This window comes from Sorex araneus, chromosome X (assembly GCF_027595985.1).
Source record: "Sorex araneus isolate mSorAra2 chromosome X, mSorAra2.pri, whole genome shotgun sequence".
In the NCBI taxonomy this organism is placed as follows: Eukaryota; Metazoa; Chordata; class Mammalia; order Eulipotyphla; family Soricidae; genus Sorex; species Sorex araneus.
Genome location: NC_073313.1, coordinates 154,715,484 through 154,734,586, shown reverse-complemented (window position 1 = coordinate 154,734,586; position 19,103 = coordinate 154,715,484). Strand labels below are relative to the sequence as shown.

General features: G+C 44.4%; 1 protein-coding gene, 1 pseudogene and 1 gene segment (V, D, J or C); all 3 read left to right on the top strand.

Moving 5' to 3' along the window:
- Positions 1-436: 436 nt before the first annotated feature.
- Positions 437-7,554, top strand: LOC129399828 (immunoglobulin epsilon heavy chain-like). Its single transcript, XM_055121177.1, has 5 exons — positions 437-482; positions 584-1,087; positions 1,571-1,600; positions 4,040-4,131; positions 7,462-7,554. Exons 1-5 carry the CDS (start codon positions 437-439, stop codon positions 7,552-7,554), a joined length of 765 nt encoding a protein of 254 aa, XP_054977152.1.
- A 98-nt stretch (positions 7,555-7,652) lies between these two features.
- LOC129399827 (immunoglobulin heavy variable 1-8-like) lies at positions 7,653-8,387 on the top strand. The segment is given in 3 exon segments: positions 7,653-7,704; positions 7,777-8,087; positions 8,337-8,387. Coding segments are annotated over 3 exon segments (414 nt in total).
- A 5,690-nt stretch (positions 8,388-14,077) lies between these two features.
- On the top strand, positions 14,078-14,678 carry LOC101546172 (immunoglobulin heavy variable 3-30-like; annotated as a pseudogene).
- The last annotated feature ends 4,425 nt before the right edge of the window (positions 14,679-19,103 follow it).

The following is a 19,103-nucleotide window of genomic DNA, read 5'->3' as shown; positions in this document are numbered from 1 at the left end:
ATTGGATGCCCATCAGAGTTAAACTGGGAGTGACTCAGTGACTCAGTGACTCAGTGACCTTTGTCTAATGCTGGGACCAACTTGTTCCAGATAGGAGCACAGTATACAAAGATTTTCAGCTTTATTGTGTCAGTTTATATCAAAAAATAAAAGTAGCACTATACACAAAAAATGAATGATATTCAAAAATGCAACAATGTCGCATAATTTTTTGTATGTAATAATTGAATGCTGTCACACCTCAGTTCCTAATCTTTTCAAGTCACAGCATCCCCATATAACCACACCTGCCCTGAGTCCTACAAACTCTCCCAGCTCAACCAAAACTTTATATACAGAAAGAAGACATGCAAATGAGTTGTTCCCTTTGATGATATAAAGAGCACAACCCCAGCTCTGAGAGAGGAACTCAGGGATTCTGTCAGACGGAAACAACATGGCATGTGGGCTGAGCTGGCTTCTCCTGGTGGCTGTGTTAGGAGGTAACTCATGGGCGACAGAGACACTGAACATGGGAGAGATGGGAGTGGCAGATCCTCTGTGTGAGGAGAGTTTCCTGACCAGGATGTCTTTGTGTTTGCAGGGGTCCAGTGTGAGGTGCAGCTGGTGGAGTCTGGAGGAGACTTGGTGCAGGCCGGGGGGTCCCTGAGACTCTCCTGTGTAGCCTCTGGATTCAATGTTGGCAGCTATTGGATGAACTGGGTCCGCCAGGCTCCAGGGAAGGGCCTAGAGTGGGTCTCAAGCATAAGTAGTGGTGGTACATACTATGCCGACTCTGTGAAGGGCCGATTCACCATCTCCAGAGACAACAGCAAGAACACGCTCTCTCTGCAAATGAGCAGCCTGAGGGAGGAGGACACGGCCCTGTACTACTGTGCGAGAGACACAGTGAGGGGAAGGCCCTGTGGGCCCAGACACAAACCACCTGCAGGAGGAAGCAGGGTGAGGTTCAAGGCTGCAGGCCCCCAGGAGGCTCTTAGGACTCGCCCCCAAGGAAAGGTTGCTCATAACCAGATGAATCGTGTTTCTGTGGAAATCGGGACTGACCTGTGTCTGAGCTCTCAGATGACACCAACCCTCCTTGTGGGTTGTGGCTGAGTCCTCCATCCCCACTGTGGGCAGTAATGACTTTATCACACTATCTCTTTTCTCATGAAAAGTTTCCAGTGACAGGATAATGTTACTCCCTGGGGCCTGAGGGGCACATTACTCTCCTGTAGAATTAAAATGACCCTGTTGGAGTTACCTAAAACTGAGCAACTCAGTAACTGAGGACACAGCAGTGTATTATTGTGCAAGAGACACAGTGAGGTCAAGTCCCTGTGATCCCAGATACAAACCTGCTGTGGAAGACAGGAGAGCTGCAGGGGTGCATGTGACCACGAGGGGGCGCTGTGATGCAGGGATTCCAGTGCTCTGCTCCAGGGGCAGGGGAGAGAAGCTGTGAAGGAGGCGCTTTCTTTACTCTGTAGGTGAAATATATGAACAAACTTTAATATGTTACCTATATACATTTTTATAACTACTTTTTCTCCTATTACAAATTTGCTTGTTTCTCTTCCTTTCTCAGAGTCTACTAGAGACTGTTATGTGCTGCTAGGTAAGGTGTGGTCGATATTTTTTCCACAATGGTCATTCCTTGGTGGAAGATATATGTATGTCATGCAAATATTTTTCCCCATTTAGTAGGCTGTTTTTCACCCATTTACTGAATAAAATATTTTTGCGTTAATGAAAAAAAAAGATCATTCCTTTACACAGAAAGGAGAGATTTCTCTCGTTTTCTTCTTATTGTCACTGAGGGAACACGATGACAATGGTCTGAGTGTTGATGCTTGTGGGTCACAAAATCCATGTGCTTCTCCCAGCACCAAATCCCCACAGACCCCCACACTCTGCTGTGGCCCCTGTGCGCGGCCTCTTCTCCCCAGTCATCTGAGCCCGACACCCAACTCCTCTCGGGAACCCCAGAGTGTGGTTCGGATGCAGGGGCCGTTATCATTGGATCCTGTCCATCCTGACACTCTGTTCTCTGTGCACCACAGATGAATGACATCCTCTGAATTGGCCTTCTCCCCCTGACAAACTTCATTAATATTCTATTGTTCCATTCATGGTGCAGAAAACGCTGATATTATGTCTTTTCTTATAACTGCACAGTATCCCACACTATATAAACACCACAACTCCTTATCCACAAAATTGTCATTAAGTATTAGGATTGTTTCCATGCCCTGGCAACTATTCTAAATGCAGCAATGAACATACGCTTACAAATATTTTCTCAAATGACTTTTCACACTAGATTGAAGTCACCAAAAATAGAATCAATTGTTACTTGGAAATTCTATTTTCACTTTTTAAAGAAATATCATACTGTTTTCCACAGATAATTTCCCACAAATATAGAAAGAGTTTTTCCTTTGACAATGTTCCAACACTGTTTGTTTTTCCAGTATTTTTCATATAAGCCATTCTCACTGGGGAGAGATGGTTCCATTGTCCTTTATATTAACATTTCCCTCATAGTAAGTGTTGATAAACACCTTTTCATATGCCCACAGCCCATTGGAATGTTGCATTAGGAAAGAATCTGTTTATTTCCCACACCACATTATGATGAGTGATTTGTTCTGAAGTTGAGTTTTGTGAGTTCTATGATTATCTTAAATATTAGGTTCGATGTGTTGGATCTAAGCACAGCTTAGATCTGAGCTTCAGTGGGTCACATTTTCTCCCATTAAATAGGGTATTTTAATTTAATTGTTGTTTACATTACCATTAAAATCTTTTAATTGACTTAGTCCCATTTATTTATTTTAGTTTATCTTATCTCTGACAATGGAATGAAACTATAGATGATCCCTCTAAGATCAGTGTCATGGAGATACTGGCCAAGATTTTTCTCTGTGTATATTAAGGATTCTGCTGTCAACGCTGGACCATAAATCCCGTTCTAATTATATTCTGTATCTGCTGTGAGATATGGATTTAATTCTATCTTCTATTGTTGTTTTTGTATGTGGTGTTGCTTTCCCAACATCATGTGTTGAAGAGATTTTCCTTGCTTCACTCCATAGGATGGAATCCTTTTCCAAAGTTTCACCGTAAAAAATCTAAGGATTTATTCTGGGCTTCCATTTCTATGCAGTTGCACTGAGAGTTTATATTCCTGAAACTCACAGGTCAATTTCCATAGCTTCATGATATTATTTAAAGACTGTTCCCCAGGGGACATCCCAGGTCTCAGTGAGGCCCATCAACACAAGAACCCACAGTTATTCCTGCCAACGGACCTCTGGCCCTCCCAGTACCACTGAGAGAACAGCTCAGGCTTTGCGGCTGCCAGAAGTTACTAGAGCCACAGACCTAGCTGAATAGAATCAGAAACTTCACCAGATCCATGCCCAGCCACAGGGCACTCACACTGTTAACTCCAAAAGAGCACCAGGAACAATGAAAAAATGATTATTTTGTTTTAATGAATATGAATCCAGGTCAGAACATCAGAACATCCGAAGCTCTGTGTGTGTGTGGAGAGCAAGAATACTCTCAGTACTCTCTGACCTGAAGAAAACACTGACAGGGAGACTTGGGAATCTCAGTGAGAGAAGGAAGGGAACAATGATCACTGTCCTTCAAACAGAACTGAAGGAAAGAACGAACTCCATGGCTGAATGAGGAAACAGACAGAAACATACTCTGCGTTTGAGTGTTGTATATCTATCTTGGCTACTGTACTTGGTGCTGCCGTGAACACGACTATGATCATCTCCACTAGTTAATGCTTTTTCCAGGAGACACAGAAATTACCCGAGGCTCAGCTTAGTCTGAAGGAGAAGTGCTGAGCCCTGGTGACTCTCTGAGAATGCAGTGAAGAGTGAGGCCAGAATTGAGTTTGTTTCACCTTGTGCTTGTGCAAGGAGGGACCACATACATGCTAGAACCTTGCTGTGTGCACAGAGTCTGAGTGAGGCCCTGCGCTGTGAAGACATGTGAGGTGAGTCCAGACTCTGAACCTTCAATGACCCACCCACAGTGATCAAAATTCCACCTGAGGACTCACCAACTCTCTCGGCTGTTTGTGCACCCAACATTGAAGGTGACTTTGTGTTTGTGTTTGTGATTGTGGTAAGCTTGTGACAAACGTTTTGTGTGCCCAACAATTGCTTACTCTTAGCTGAGTTTTAACACATGGTTCTTTGTCATCTTTTTTCAATTTTCCTCCCATAAAATAATTATTTGGGGATCAAAGTGGAGCCAAAGTTTTCTCCCATTTCATGCTTTGAGTCTCTCTGTTTATATAGCCTAATCAATGTAAATGAAATGACTACAAGAATCAAAAGACAAGAAAACACTGGGGGAAAATATCTGCCTGCCCATTATCTGATGTAGTTTTAATAAAACATGTATAAATCACTTGTATAATTTAACAAAAAAATAAACCCCATCTGAAATGGGGGTTTGGAAAGGATACACCCTTAAAGGCGACACTGAGTAAAAGAACTGTTGGAACAAATTCTCCCCATCACTTATCAGAGAAATGCAAATTAAAACAATAATGAGATATCACCTCATGCCAGGGAAAAAGTCACATCTCACAAAGAACCCTTTGTACTAAGCCAATATACTAAGAATTGAGGTTCCATATGACATTGATCCCAATGGACATGAAACATTAAATTGGAAATATATTTGCATGCCCATGTTTAATGTATTTACAATAGCCAAATGTGTAACAACGTGAGTATCTGAGAACAGATGACTGGATGGAATATAGTATATCTACACAATGGAATACCATGCAGCTATCAGGAAAAATTACATCATGAAATTTGCTTATAAATGAAGGGATATGTAGAGTCAGGGTGAGTGAAATGAGTCAGGACAGTGACATATATAGAATAATTTCACTGTTCTGTGGGATTTAAACTTTTGTATGAGATTAATATTCAATACCAGGAAACATTGGTGCCAGAAAGACATGTCAATAATTTTGAACTTGCTATAATTATGTGGGGGGTGAAGGACAGTGAAGGACCAGTATGACAGGCATAGTTAGATATGATCACTCTGGACAAGAACTAAGTGCTGGAAGTAGCAAAAAGGACATACATAATAACCTTTCAGTATCTGTATTGCAATACATAGATGAGAGAGAGAGGGGAGAGAGAGAGAGAGAGTGGACCCATAAAGGAACTTCAGGATCAATAAATGAGAAGGATGGCTCAAGTGAGATGACCAGATTCTGTTTGGACTGTCCTTCCTGTCACAATCCTGTACCATCTCTCTCTCTTTCTCTCTCTCTTTCTCTCTATCTGCTTGCATTTCTCTAAGCAAATTTATTTAGATAATACTATTTTATCTATGTTCCATTTGCTTTCATTGGAACAAACTTCTCTCATTGCAGCAGCTATGTGTACCTGGGTCGAGAACTCAACATGAAGAACAACTTGATGCCACAAATGGGCAGGAGGAAGAGAGCAGTGTTGAATGCCTTCAAGAGCACCAAAAAAGTGGTTATGAGGACAAAGAGCCTCGGCTTTGGGAATATCTTTTCAATTCCACCATTCTTCCTTCACTAACATACGCCACAGAGACCTGGGCCCTACAAAAACAGGATGAGAACGTTATTCAGGTATCCAAAAGAGGAATTAAAAGAGCTATGCTTGGAGTATCACGTTTCACTCAAGTGAGAGAAGGAAACCAGAGTTCCATCCTCCATCAACGATCAAGAATCAGGGATGCTGTCTTGTTCGCCAAGGCGTCAAAAATCATATGGGCCGGACATGTAATGTGATTCAGAGACGACTGCTGGACTAGAGATGTTACCCACTGGATTCCATGGGACGTCAAAAAACTGAGTGGCCTACGAGACAGTCAGACTTTGTTAAATCCCTGAATGAATGGTTTGAGGCTCTTCATATTCCATGAGCAAGCAGGAATCATTGGACTACACTAGCACGAGACAGGGACAAATGGAGATATTATAGGCGCCCGCTCGAGCAAATCGAAGATCATTTGGATGACAAGTGATACTATTTTGCTTCTATATTTATCTATCTTTTCCTATTCACAAAGAGACTGGAAGTGAATCTCTGAGTTTCAGTTCCTCAGGTTTTCATTTGTGCTGCTTAGAAAGATGTTTCCAGACTTCTAACATGTCTGATCAGAAATCAGAACTCAAGGATTTTCTCATTTGGAGAAGCTCATGTGTTCTCATGAACACGGCTCTCTCTTTCTCTCCACTTGAATTTCTCTAAGTAAATTTCTTTAAATAATATTACTTTGTATCACTGAAAAAAATTGGTTAAGTAATAGGTGCCATAAAGCTTTATTTATTTTGTTCTCATTTTGTGTACACTTATATTTTTTAGAATAATACTGACATGTAATAAATATGTCTGCAGCAGTGTTTGACTCATGCGTGGTTTTTAGTCTCCATTATTTCAGCAAATTTAATATGACATATTTTTAAGTCTTTAGTTATATATTTAAATCCTCTATTAGATTGGTAGTTTATATCATTATATTTGAGTGAAATATTGATTGTATCACTTTTACATAATTTCATCAAATAACACGCAGTGTCATCTTGTAAATTTTATATATATAACTATTTGATTTTCTAATGTTCTCCTAGGATGCATTGACCTGAGACATTCCTGAACACAGAGCCAGGAATAAGTCCTCAGAACTGCCAGATGTGACTCAAAACCAAATGAAAAGGCCCATAAAAGAATATGACTCATGACAAAGCTTCTGAAGTGAAGTCCCAGGATTCAATCCTGTATTAGAGACACCAAGAAGTTAAAGCTCCTGAGAGCCTAGAGGCTCTCCGTGCAGGGTGGGGACAGGGTTGCAGGAAGGGCCAAGTCCCAAGAGCACGGAGTTGCAGGCCTGATGTGGGTTCAGAGATGAGAGGGGTTTCTCTTCAGAAACAGGAATACTATATGACGGAAATCGAATCATTTACAGTCTTGTAAGGTTCGATCTCACAGTGATTCAAAAAAAGTAAAATAATAATAAAATTGTTTAAAACAAACTAAATTTTGCGCTCTTGCAAAAAATGAAATTGAATTAAGTATAAGACACAGAAAGTTAAACTCTGACACTTATCATTTGGGGAGAAAGATTTATTAATTGATAAGCAGTAAAACCTGTATTTAGGTGGTATGTTTGGACTTAATATCTCCAATGGAAACCACTGGAGCATTAGGATGTCTTTGTGGTCTCATTCTAGTATCCATTTGGGAGTTACAAGATCCCACAAATAACCTGAAGGCCCAGGTGTGTCCAGATGTGTCCAGGCGATACAGATGTGGGGGGGCACTTAGGGGAAGGTCCTAAATGGGCTTGGCCCTCCAGAGGGGAAGGGGGTGTGCTCAGAGTCCTGGGACAGGGTAAGATCTCATCTCCTCAAACAAGGATCAGAATGTGGCACTCTTAATTCCCCTTAAGAATGGACCCGATGGCTTCCACCAGCCCCTTCTCAGGTTGGACCAGGCCTTCAGCTATGAATTCTACCTCCTCATGAATATGCAAATTACATGAGGGACCCTGAGTTAAATACAGATGTGCCTGTGTCCTGACAACCTCACACAGCAAGCACACCCACACCTTCAGAAACCCTCGAGTGCACGGTCCCCACCATGGACTGGACCTGGAGAATTCTCTTCCTGGTGGCAGTGGCTGCAGATAAGTGTCCCCATTCCTTGGGCTGAGGGAATGGGGCCAGTCAAGTGGAGTCCACCCACTCCTGTCTGCTGTCCACAGGTGTGAACTCCCAGGTACAGCTGGTGCAGTCAGGGGCTGAGATGGGAAAACCTGGGGCATCAGTGAAGATCTCCTGCAAGGGGTCCGGATACACCTTCACAAGCAACAATATCAACTGGGTGCGGCAGGCCCCGGGACCAGGGCTAGAGTGGATGGGATGGATACGTCCTAGTGATGGTGGTACAGGCTATGCACCAAAGTTCCAGGGCAGAGTTACCTTCACTGTGGACAAGTCCAGGAACACAGCCTACATGGAACTGAACAGGCTGAGCACTGAGGAGACGGCCGTGTATTACTGTTGGAGAAACACAGTGTGGCAACCACATCCTGAGTGTGTCAGAAAACTTAGGGGGAGGCAAATGTGCTGGGTGAGGAGATGACAGGGACGCTGATCTTCCTGACTTCCTCCTCAGAGAGTCAGGGTCTGAGACACAGATTGGGGCTCACAGGGTCAGGCTTCATTTGAGGGAAAGGCTCAGAATCTCTGTCTTTCAACAACAGCCAGGAGTAAGATGGCTTCACTCTAGAACACCTGTTATGACTAATTTTTTTCTTGTCAGACTCTGCAAGTGTGCTTCTCCAATGTTAGAGGAAGATACGCTTGTGAGTAGGTGCTGATCCATAGAAAGTCCTTGGACTGTTGACCTATTCATGGAAAACTCCAACCTATCCACGTTTTGCAATCTGATCATATCTTTGAGGAAATGTAAAGAAATGAAGGCCAGTGTTGAGTTCATTTCCACTTATGGCTAGAGAACGGACACAGGTAACCAGCTCTAGGTGGTATGTGAGCCACGTGCAATTGGGTTATGTCTGGCCTCATTCTTTTAGTTCTCCCTTCTGTGATGAGTGCCTGAAGGGACACTGCCCACAACAGTCTCCTCTAACCATCCTTGTCACTGGAACAGAGCTGGTGCTCACAGAGCAGGGATCAGCATAGGCAGAGACGATATAAAGTGGAATTAAAATCCGAGCTTATGACATTTCTCTAACTACTGTGCAAAATTGTATCTATACACATTTATTGTAATTTCATTGCATCAGCAAAATTTTTTCTCTAGATAAAATCCAGGTGTTGGCAAGGCCACCTGCTACAGAGATTGTGAAACCCTTCCCCTATGTGCATACTTGTGACTCCATATTCCATACAGAACCCTGCCATTAGATAAGGAGAGAGGAGGAGACGATGCATTATCAAAGTGGCCACAGTCTCTTTTCTGGTATGGCCTGGTGTGAAGGAACTGGGTAGTGTCAGTGTCCCCGTTTCGACCCTCACAAAGGCTTTCTGTTATCAGTCGGAGGCAGCAGATGTATCCCCTTATAACTCTCCCTCTCCTGCATAACCTTGATCTTGAGGCATCATTATTGGGGGAAGTTCATTGCCCAGCACAGACACACAATCTGAGACGTGCCCAGGAAAGCTGGCAGCAGCATGGACCTGCATAGAGTCTCCTGAACTAGGCCTCAGATGCTCCTCCTACTCCCTCCATCCCCATGTCTCACTCATCCTTACCTGGGGTCTGCTGTCACCTGCCTCAATTTTACTAAGAAATAAAGGCTAGTTCTTAAGCCACTACGTTCAGGGTTCCTTTGTAACTTAAAAATTAATACCCAAGAGTTTCCTCTTAGTATCACTTGATTTAGAAATCAGACACCACTGGGCAAATGCATGGACACAGGCTGGTAACAAAGGAGTCTCTGTTTTGTATTGATTTTTCCAGAAACCCAGAAGGAAATATTTGAGGAAATACCTGAAATCAAAGACTAGAGAAGTGGAACATGTAAAGATATTAATCCCTCTGATTATTGTCAATGAGATGTCCCAAGCAGACATGAAAGTGTCCTCACCATGGCCTAATCAATGCACGCAAGTCACACTAATGACTGAGCATATGGGTGCATCGTGACTATGAACTTTCCTTCAAAGCTGCCTCCAAAATATGTAAAAATGGTAAATTTACAAAAAGTGAATCAAACCCTTGCCCCATGAGATGGAGAACACTCACGCCCGATTCGAGAACATCTTTGTTCCCTTCCCCAAGGAACATTGCCTATCCATTTGTCAGAGTGAACTTCATCCACTCTTTCTGGCAAAATAAGCACATTATGGGCCAAAACTCCAACCGAGGTCACATTAGTGATGGTTGGGGTCACTATTAGGCAGGAAGGATTCCCTTCTCCATGGGCTGTCTCTAAACACACCTCCCTAGGGAAACTGGTGGAATCAGGCTGGGCTCATTTCCCAGTGCTCACACTTCCTGTCCCCACTGGTGCTGAGGACACACTTCCTCTATTCATGCTGAAAATCAGGATTCTGAAGTACCCCGCAGACCACAGGAGGGGCTGCAGGGGCGCTGCCGACCAGCAGAGGGCACTCGGGAGCCAACTCAGAAAAGGCCTCAGCGCCACCAGAGGGCATACAGGGTCACCATGTGTTAGAAGCCCACACGTGCCAATATTCTCTCACAACACAGAGACACTCAGCCCCCATCACCCCCACCCACTCCCATCTATGCCCAGTTCCAGCGTCTTTCCTAGGACCCTTCCCCATCTCTCCAGAGCAGCTCCACTTTCAGTGACACCCTCATACCCCCAACCCTCTCCCTGTGGTCTGTCCTCCCTGTCCCCAACACTCACCCCACCAGGCCCCTAGGACTTCAACACCTGGCAGGTGAGTGTTAATCAGTACTTTCCTGTTTGTTATTATTATATTTTTATTATTTTTGTTATTATTTTTATAGCTTTCTCTTTATATTCATGTAAGATACAGAACAGCTTTTCCTCATTTTTCTCTCTCCTTCTAGAAAACCTGTGTGACCTATTTTAAAGGTCCAGGACTGAGAGTAATCCAAGATGCCTTCAGGCCTGAGTCAAAACCCATAATATATCCCTAGAGTGGAAGGCTATTGATAGTGATTCTCCATCATCACACCCTACACACACTTACACAAACAGGAAGCACTGCAGAGAGCGTGAGGGAGAGATGAGGCATGGGGGGAGGAATAACATGGGCCAAGGGGAAACATTGGGGTGAGAGGTTCACCCATTATTTTGGTGTGATGATCATTGTACAGGTGTCCGTATATGTCAGCGCTCATGAAACATTATGATCTGTAAGTCAGTATTCTGTGTAAGGCCTGGCCTCCTGTGGTGTTTACTGCTAATCAAATACTGACATGGACATGGTAAGAAGGAGACATGGGGTCGGGCTGATGTCAAGAGTCACACGCCGGGGCTGGAGTGATAGAACAGCGGGTAGGGCGTTTGCCTTGCACGCGGCTGACCCGGGTTCAATTCCCAGCATCCCATATGGTCCCCCAGCACCGCCAGGAGTAATTCCTGAGTGTAGAGCCAGGAGTAACCCCTGTGAACAGCCGGGTGTGACCCGAAAAGCAAAAAAAAAAAAGTCACACGACATGACCTCCATGCATACTAGTCTCCAACATCCAGGTTAACGCAAAATTCAGAACAAATACAACTTGCTTTCATTACAGGAAAGAAATTCTTGACAGCGGCTAACCCGTATTTTGTTTGATTTTCTTGTAAGTTATTTGTGAGATTTTGTCTGGTTTGGGGGATATACCTGGTGTTTCTCAGGGTGTACCTGACTCTGTACTCAGGAATTACTTTTGAAATTGCTGTGGGAAGCATATGGGATACTGGAAAACAATCCTGGGTCAGCCGTGTGCAAGGCAAGTGCCCGACACTGTGCTATCCTTCAGTCTCTGTTGGATTGGATGTATTGTTGTGCCACTCTGGGTATATTCCTGGCTCTGTGCTCAGGGATCACTTCTGGTTGGGGCATGGGAAACCATATGAAGTGCAAGGAATGAACCTTGATCACCCAATGCAAGGGAAGAAGCTTACCCCTCTGCTGCCTCTACATCTCTGGTTACTTGGGACCAATCCTGGTGAACAGGGACAAACCGTGGGATGCTGTGAGTATTTTAAAGACAGACTGAAGAGAGAAGGGGTGGGGGGTTGGGGGACTAACATTTTTGAGGACTGAGAGCTCCTAATGCCCAACACAGTGAGTTATCACTTAGAACCAGGGATCATCAGAACGACATTGTTAGGTCAGCTGCCTGACTTAGACTATATGGGCTAAGGTTTTACACATCCCAGGGCCTTTAATATCAGGACAAACATCTTTAAAAAATTTTATTACTGAATCACTATGAGGTACAGTTACAGACTTAAAAACTTTCCTGCTTGTGTTTCAGTCACACCCATCCCTCCACTAGTGCCCATTTTCAACAACCAGTGATCCCAGCATCCCTCCCGCCATCTACACCTCATCCCCTCCACCCTGACCCGCCTCTGTGGCAGGGCATTCCCTTTTGCTCTCTCTCTTTTTGGGTGCCGTGGTTTGCAATAGACGTATTAAGTGGCCATCATGTTTGGTCTATAGTCTACTTTCAGCCCACATCTCCCATCCCGAACAGACCCTCTTAGCCCCCTTTACTGGGTGTTCCCTTCTATATCTGAGTTGACTTTCCCCCCAAAATGTGAGGCTGTTTCCAAGCCATGGAGCAAACCTCTTGGTCCTCATCTCTACTATTCTTGGGTGTTAGTCTCCCATTCTGTTGCTTTATATTTCACAGATGACTGCAATCTTCCTATATCTGACTCATTTCACTTAACATGTGAAACTTTACATGTTGATGCACTTATATACAAAGTTCATTACTTCATCTTTTCTAACAGCTGCATAGTATTCCATTGTGTAGATGTACCAAAGTTTCTTTAACCAGTCATCTGTTCTGGACATTTGGGTTTTTCCCAGATTTTGCCTATTGTAAGCAGTGCTGCAATGAACTCATAAGTGTAGATGTCATTTCTAGTATACTTTAATGTATCTCCGGGATATATTCACAGAAGTGGTATTTCTGGGTCAAATGGTGTCAAATGGTCAAATTTCTAATTTTTTGAGAAGCAGCCATACTGTTTTCCAAAAGGGCTGAACCATTTGGCATTCCCACTAGCAGTAAAAGAGAGTCCCTCTCTCCCCACATCTGTGCCAATACCTGTTGCTTTTGCTCTTTTGGATGTGGGTCAGTCTCTGTGGTGTGAGATGATGTCTCATTGTTTTTCTGATCTGCATCTCACAGATGATTAGAGGAGAGCATTTTTCCATGTGTCTTTTGGCCATTCGGATATATTCTTTGAGAAAGTTTCTGTTCATTTCATCACCCCATTTTCTGATGGAGTTGGATGTTTTTTTCTTGTGGAGTTCAACCAGTGCCTTGGAAATCCTTGATATCAACCCCTTATAAGATGGGTATTGGGTGAATATTCTTTCCCATTCTGTAGATTGTCTTTGTATTCTGGTCACTGTAACTTTTGAGGTGTAGAAGTTTCTCAGTTTAATGTAGTCCCATTTGTTTATCTGTTTCCACTTGCTTGACCAATGGTGTGTCACCTTTAAAGATATCTTTAGCTTCAGTATCATGGAGGGTTTTGCCGATCCTTTGTTCCACTACCTTGCTGTTTTAATTATTACCGCTTTGTTTGAGGTTGGAGAAGGTGATGCCTCCCATCTTCTTTTTCCCAAGAATTACTTTAGCTATTCATGTTGACTTATTGTTTCTTATGAATTTAAGGAGTGTTTGATCCATTTCTTTGAAGAAAGTCATGGGCAACCTCATAGGGATCACATTGAATTTGTACAATGCTTGGGAGAGTATTGCCATTTTGACAATGTTAATTCTCCTGATCTCATGAGCAGAGGATATCTTTCCATTTCCATGTGAAGGACAAACACCTTTAACCTCAGAGATGTTTCCTCTGGGAGAAACAGGACAGACAGAGCAGACACACGATCCTACCTTAGGTTTCCCATATATCAAGGCTACTCTATCTGGCCATTCTGCCTCATTCCTGATTATGTTTCAACTCTTGGTTGATGACTTATTCATAACTTGGAGTGATTCAGAGGATTACTTTTGTCTCGATAGTGGAACCAACTCTTACAATATGTCATGAGAATATTGTATAAAGTATTTAAGCTTTTCTGTGACAAATGATGCATGCGACAGAAGAATGATTGTAGATATTACATGATAATCATCAAAAATAAAGACAAAATATCACAAATTAAATTGGTTATTTATAATACTTGCATGACAGAATCTTTCCTGGGTCAGAAGACAGCCCAGAACCTGACACGTGTTCTGGAGTCCTACACTTACTCTTCAGGTTCAACAGAACGTTTTATGCAGAAGGAGGATATGCAAATGAACGTCTGCCCATAATGATGAAAACAGCCCAGCCCAGCCTCAGCACTGGGAAAGGAGTCAATTCAGGAGTTCCCAGGGGCTCCATCCTGACTCAGACAGAACCAACATGGCCTGTGGGCTGAGCTGGCTTCTCTTGGTGGCTGTGTTAGGAGGTAACTCATGTGCAACAGAGACACGGAGCATGGGAGAGATGGGAGTGGCAGATCCTCTGTGTGAGGAGAGTTTCCTGACCAGGATGTCTTTGTGTTTGCAGGGGTCCAGTGTGAGGTGAAGCTGGTGGAGTCTGGGGGAGACTTGGTGCAGCCCGGGGGGTCCCTGAGACTCTCCTGTGCAGCCTCTGGATTCGACTTTAGCCAATATGGGATGCACTGGGTTCGCCAAGCTCCAGGGAAGGGCCTAGAGTGGGTCGCAGTAATTTATTATAATGGTGCTACTACATACTATGCTGACTCTGTGAAGGGCCAAATCATCAGATAAAACAGAAAGAACATGCTCTATCTGCAAATGAGCAGCCTGAGGGAGGAGGACACGGCCCTGTACTACTATGTGAAAGACAAAGTGAGGGGAAGGCCCTGTGGGCCCAGACAAAAACCACCTGCAGGAAGAAGCAGGGTGAGCTTCAGGGGCTCAGGCCCCCAGGAGTCTCTGAAGACTCAACCATGAGGAAAGGTTTCTCATGACCCAATGAATGAATCATGTTTCTGTGGAGATCGGGACTGAACTGCCCCTCAGCTCTCAGATGACCCCCCCAGGTACCTTGTCCTGTGGGTTTTGGCTCTAAGTATTTCATGCCAATTTTGAGTAGAAAAGTTTGTCACACTCTCTGCCTCCTGATTGAAGTTTCCAGTGGTGGGACCATAACTCAAGTAAAATCATCTTCTAAGGATTTTAATCCTCACCCTGGGAGAGTCACTTCACAAAGTGAATCAATGGCCTGTATTCACTCTGTTCTTGTCCTGTCCCTCTGCTTTCAGACACACACTCTGTCCCTTCTGACTTTTCCCCTCAGACCTGTGCTCAGGAAGCCTCTACCTGCACATTCGCCACTTGAGAGACCTTCTCTCTGGGATGGGTTGAGCTTTGTCCCCTCATTCACTCTCCATGTGGACCTTCAATGTTTCCCATTCCCTCTGCACTGCTTGGCCATTGTAGTGGAGAAACCAGGTCCTGTGACATGTGCAGCTCTGACCCCTCCTCAGTGAGACAAGAGACAGATCCCATGGGAACCTCTAACTCATCCTCAGATGTCTTGGGGAAACCATAGCAGCTCTGGATGAGTCCTGTCATGGAATTCCAGTGCTCACAAGGAGACACCCTCAGCCATGGCACCAGCTGCCTCTCCTCAGGGAATCTGACTCTCTCAGGACTGGGTTCCTCATGCTATGTCTCCCACAGTTACACAGGGCTGTGAGCTAAAACCTCAGTCTGCTCAGTGCTCTGTAGACTCTGCTCATAGGGGACTTCATGGTGCCCCTCAAGGTCACAGGAAGTCACTGACAATGTGGGAATCTCATATCCCACCTTGGGTCTCTGTTCCCTTGACATTGTTCTGGGCCCTGTAGTACCTGCTCAGGTGTCAGAGCCTTTAAAGTCCTTCTCTGAGGCTGAGTCTTCTCCAGTCAGCCCCACACCTGATAGGTGGAACTAGGAGTGGAGCTTTGCAGGATGGAGGGACCTGGAATTGCTTGTGGCCATCACTGTCCTTCCCCTCATACAAGACCCTCATCTGCAAGGCCACCATGAGAAAGGGATTCTGACTTCTAAGGAGTACTTGGGTCACCAATAAGGCCTTCGGTGCACAGACTGGTCAGTCAAGGCTCTGCTCTTAACAATTGCTCCTAGTGGGGCATGGGGATGCTGGGGATCAAACCCAGGTGGCCTTTTATAAGGCAAGCACTGTTCCTGCTGTTTTATCACTCCAGCCCCTCTGACTTGATATTTCTTCCCCATCAGACCTGGAACTCTGTGCCAACAGTTCTTTTATGTTAACCATATACAAAGTTACAATCATTATAGGCATGAATTTCAGCCCTCAGTTTGTCCCAACACCCCCCACACGATCCTCAGACACAGGTCTGGTGCCCCACAGTCCCCTCGATTCTAAACCTCTCCCTGTACACAGCATTTCACCTCCAGGTTCCATCTCAGTGCGGGAAGGTCCTACAGGCTTCCCCTGTGCTTCTGACCAACACCCACTGGTCAGAGGCTCATGGCTTCATCCTCGGTCACATTACTGTGAGAGACTTGCTCTCACATCTTAGAAAAGGTTTTCCTCTGACAATTCCTAATGTATTTTCGAAAAGTAGAACTAAAGAAAAGCCAGATGGAAGAGATACACAGGACAAAGAATGACGAAGGACCCAGAGCATCAATGCTCTCCCTGAGCCCCCACTCTCCCGGCACCCCCACATGCACCACAGCCCAGATCCCAGGGACCCTCCTTACACTGAGGCCCCATACAGAGACCATTGCAGATATGACTCTTAATGAACTTTTCATTAAGGTTAGTCATGGATCAACCTCAGTACCGGCTCAACCCTGAGACACTGAGCTGGGGATTAGAGTGTAAATCCCCCCTCCCATCACATGGAGACTCCACTGAAGCTGCACTCCTGTTTTGGTGACCTTCCAAGACACTTGTTAAACATCACAAATGCATTTTTCAATCCTAATAACTTAGAGAACTGAAACAGTCTTATCGGTTCAATGTCAATAATAAAGGCAAATATTTAAGGTATGTTTTTACTAAAAATCACACTATCATCCAAAAGACCATATAGCTAAATTGAGATAAAATTGATCAGTATCTAGTCATCATGTGGAGGTGGAGGTCATTTTGATGACTAGATAGAGTAAAACAACTAGAGGAGAGGATTATTCATGACTTCTACGCAGATCTCTTTGACTGCCACTTCGACCTGCCCACATACCAAATTCAGCAGGATGGATATGTCGTACCCAACGTCCTTCCTTCTGAAATCCAACATGCCATTTCATTGTCAAAAACGCATACAGCACCCAGTCCAGACAAGGTCATACCTGAATTCTTGAAGAATCTGCCACCAGTACTCGTCAATACACTGGCTCGGTGTGAAGGCCCCGCCCTGTCCAGCAGGTAGGACCCTTTGTGGGGCTGAGGAGGGGACGCAGCCGAATGAACAGACGCAGAGACAGAAGAAGGAGGAGAAAAAGAGAGAGAGCTTTATTCACTGGCAGCTACAGCATTTTATACTTGCCTGCTGGGAGGCAGGTAGTGGTATGCGTGCCCGGACCCCATCTATCATGTCAGGCACAGGTGTTGGCTAGTGGGATGGTAAGGTCAGTCAGGTCAGTAACGGCGACCTTGTTAGAGAAGTTTTAATTAGGCCCCTGTTGGAGAAGTGCCAGGCTCTGCCTTACTTGAAGATAAGAGCCAGGATTGAAATATGGCCTCCTACATCTGGCTTCCTACAGCTCGGCTCTTCACACGTTACCTGTCCTAATGCAAGGCTCCATCCAAATGGAAAACCAGCAGGGCCGTTCTGTTGTACAAGAAGGGAGACATCCACGACATCAGCAACTATCGCCCTACCTGCCTGTTGTCTGCTGTCTACAAGCTGTTCACTCAAGTCATCCTGAATAGAATAGGCAGAACACTAGACGAAGGACAACCATGCAAGCAAGCCGGGTTCTGAAAAAGATTCAGCATGATCGACCATATCCACACGGTGACCAAGCTCATTCAAGCTTTTCGAGAGTTCAAGATGACACTCTGTCTAATGAACATCGATTTAAAGAAGGTCTTTGATTCTGTTGAGACTGAAACGGTCATCGAAACCCTAGCCAAACAGGGCATTTATACTGAAAACATCAGGATCCTCCACAAGCTGTATTATGGATTCACCACAAACATCTCACCATTCAACAAGGAAGTAATCATCCACTTAAAGACAGGGTTTTGGCAGAGTGATGCCATTTCACAGAAACTCTTCAGTGCCACCCTCGGAAACGTCAGGCGATGACTGGAATGGGAAAGGAATGGGAGTGAAGATAGACGGTTGGCAACTACACCACTTCCGCTTCTCTGATAACATCTGTCTAATAACACCAAACATTAGCTAAGCAGCACAAATGCTGGCTGACTTCAACTGTGAATGTGGAAAGGTTAGACTGCAGCTGAATCTCACCAAGACAATGTTCATGAAAAATGAACTCGTCCCTGACATTCCATTTGCTCTCAATAGAATTAACATCTCTGAATGCAGCAGCTATGTGTACCTGGGTCTAGAACTCAACATGAGAAATAACCAGGTGCCACAACTCCGCAGGAGGAAGAGAGCAGCATGGAACGCCTTCAAGAGGGTTGAAGAAGGGGTTAAGAAGATGAAGAACCTCCAGTTCCAGGCACATCTTTTCGACTCCACCATTCTTCCTGCACTAACATTTGCCTCAGAGACCTGGACCTTAGGAAAACCGGATGAGAACACTATTCGGGTATCCCAAAGAGGAATCAAAAGAGCTATGCTTGGAATATCACATTTCACTCAAGTGAGAGTAGGAATCCGGAGTTCCACCTCTGTCGACAATCAAAATCATGAACTCTGTCTCGTTTGCCAAGGCATTGAAAATCAGATGCACCAGACATGTAATGCGATTTAGAGACAACCACTGGATTAGAGCTGTTACCGACCTTATTCCACCGGACGTCAAAAGACCACATGGTCGCCCACCTATGAAATGATCAGACATCTTTGTCAAAACCCTGAACGAATTGTTTGAGGCCCTTCGTGTTCCTGGAGCAAGCAGATACCATTGGGCTACACTAGCACGCGATATGGATGAATGGAGACATTACTGGCACCTGCTTGAGCAAATCAAAGATCAACAGGATGACAAGTGTAACAAGTGATCCAGTAATCATAAAGATCTGTTATTATCCAAATATGGACAATAGATGGTTTCTATGGTTTGGGGATCACACCTGAGAGTTCCACATTTACCTCCTATCTCTGTGCTGGTCCCCTACAATGTTCAAAGTATCAGGCTAGTAGTACAGGAAAATGAACTTGAACTGTCACATGCAAAGCATGAGGTCATTCCATTGCACCT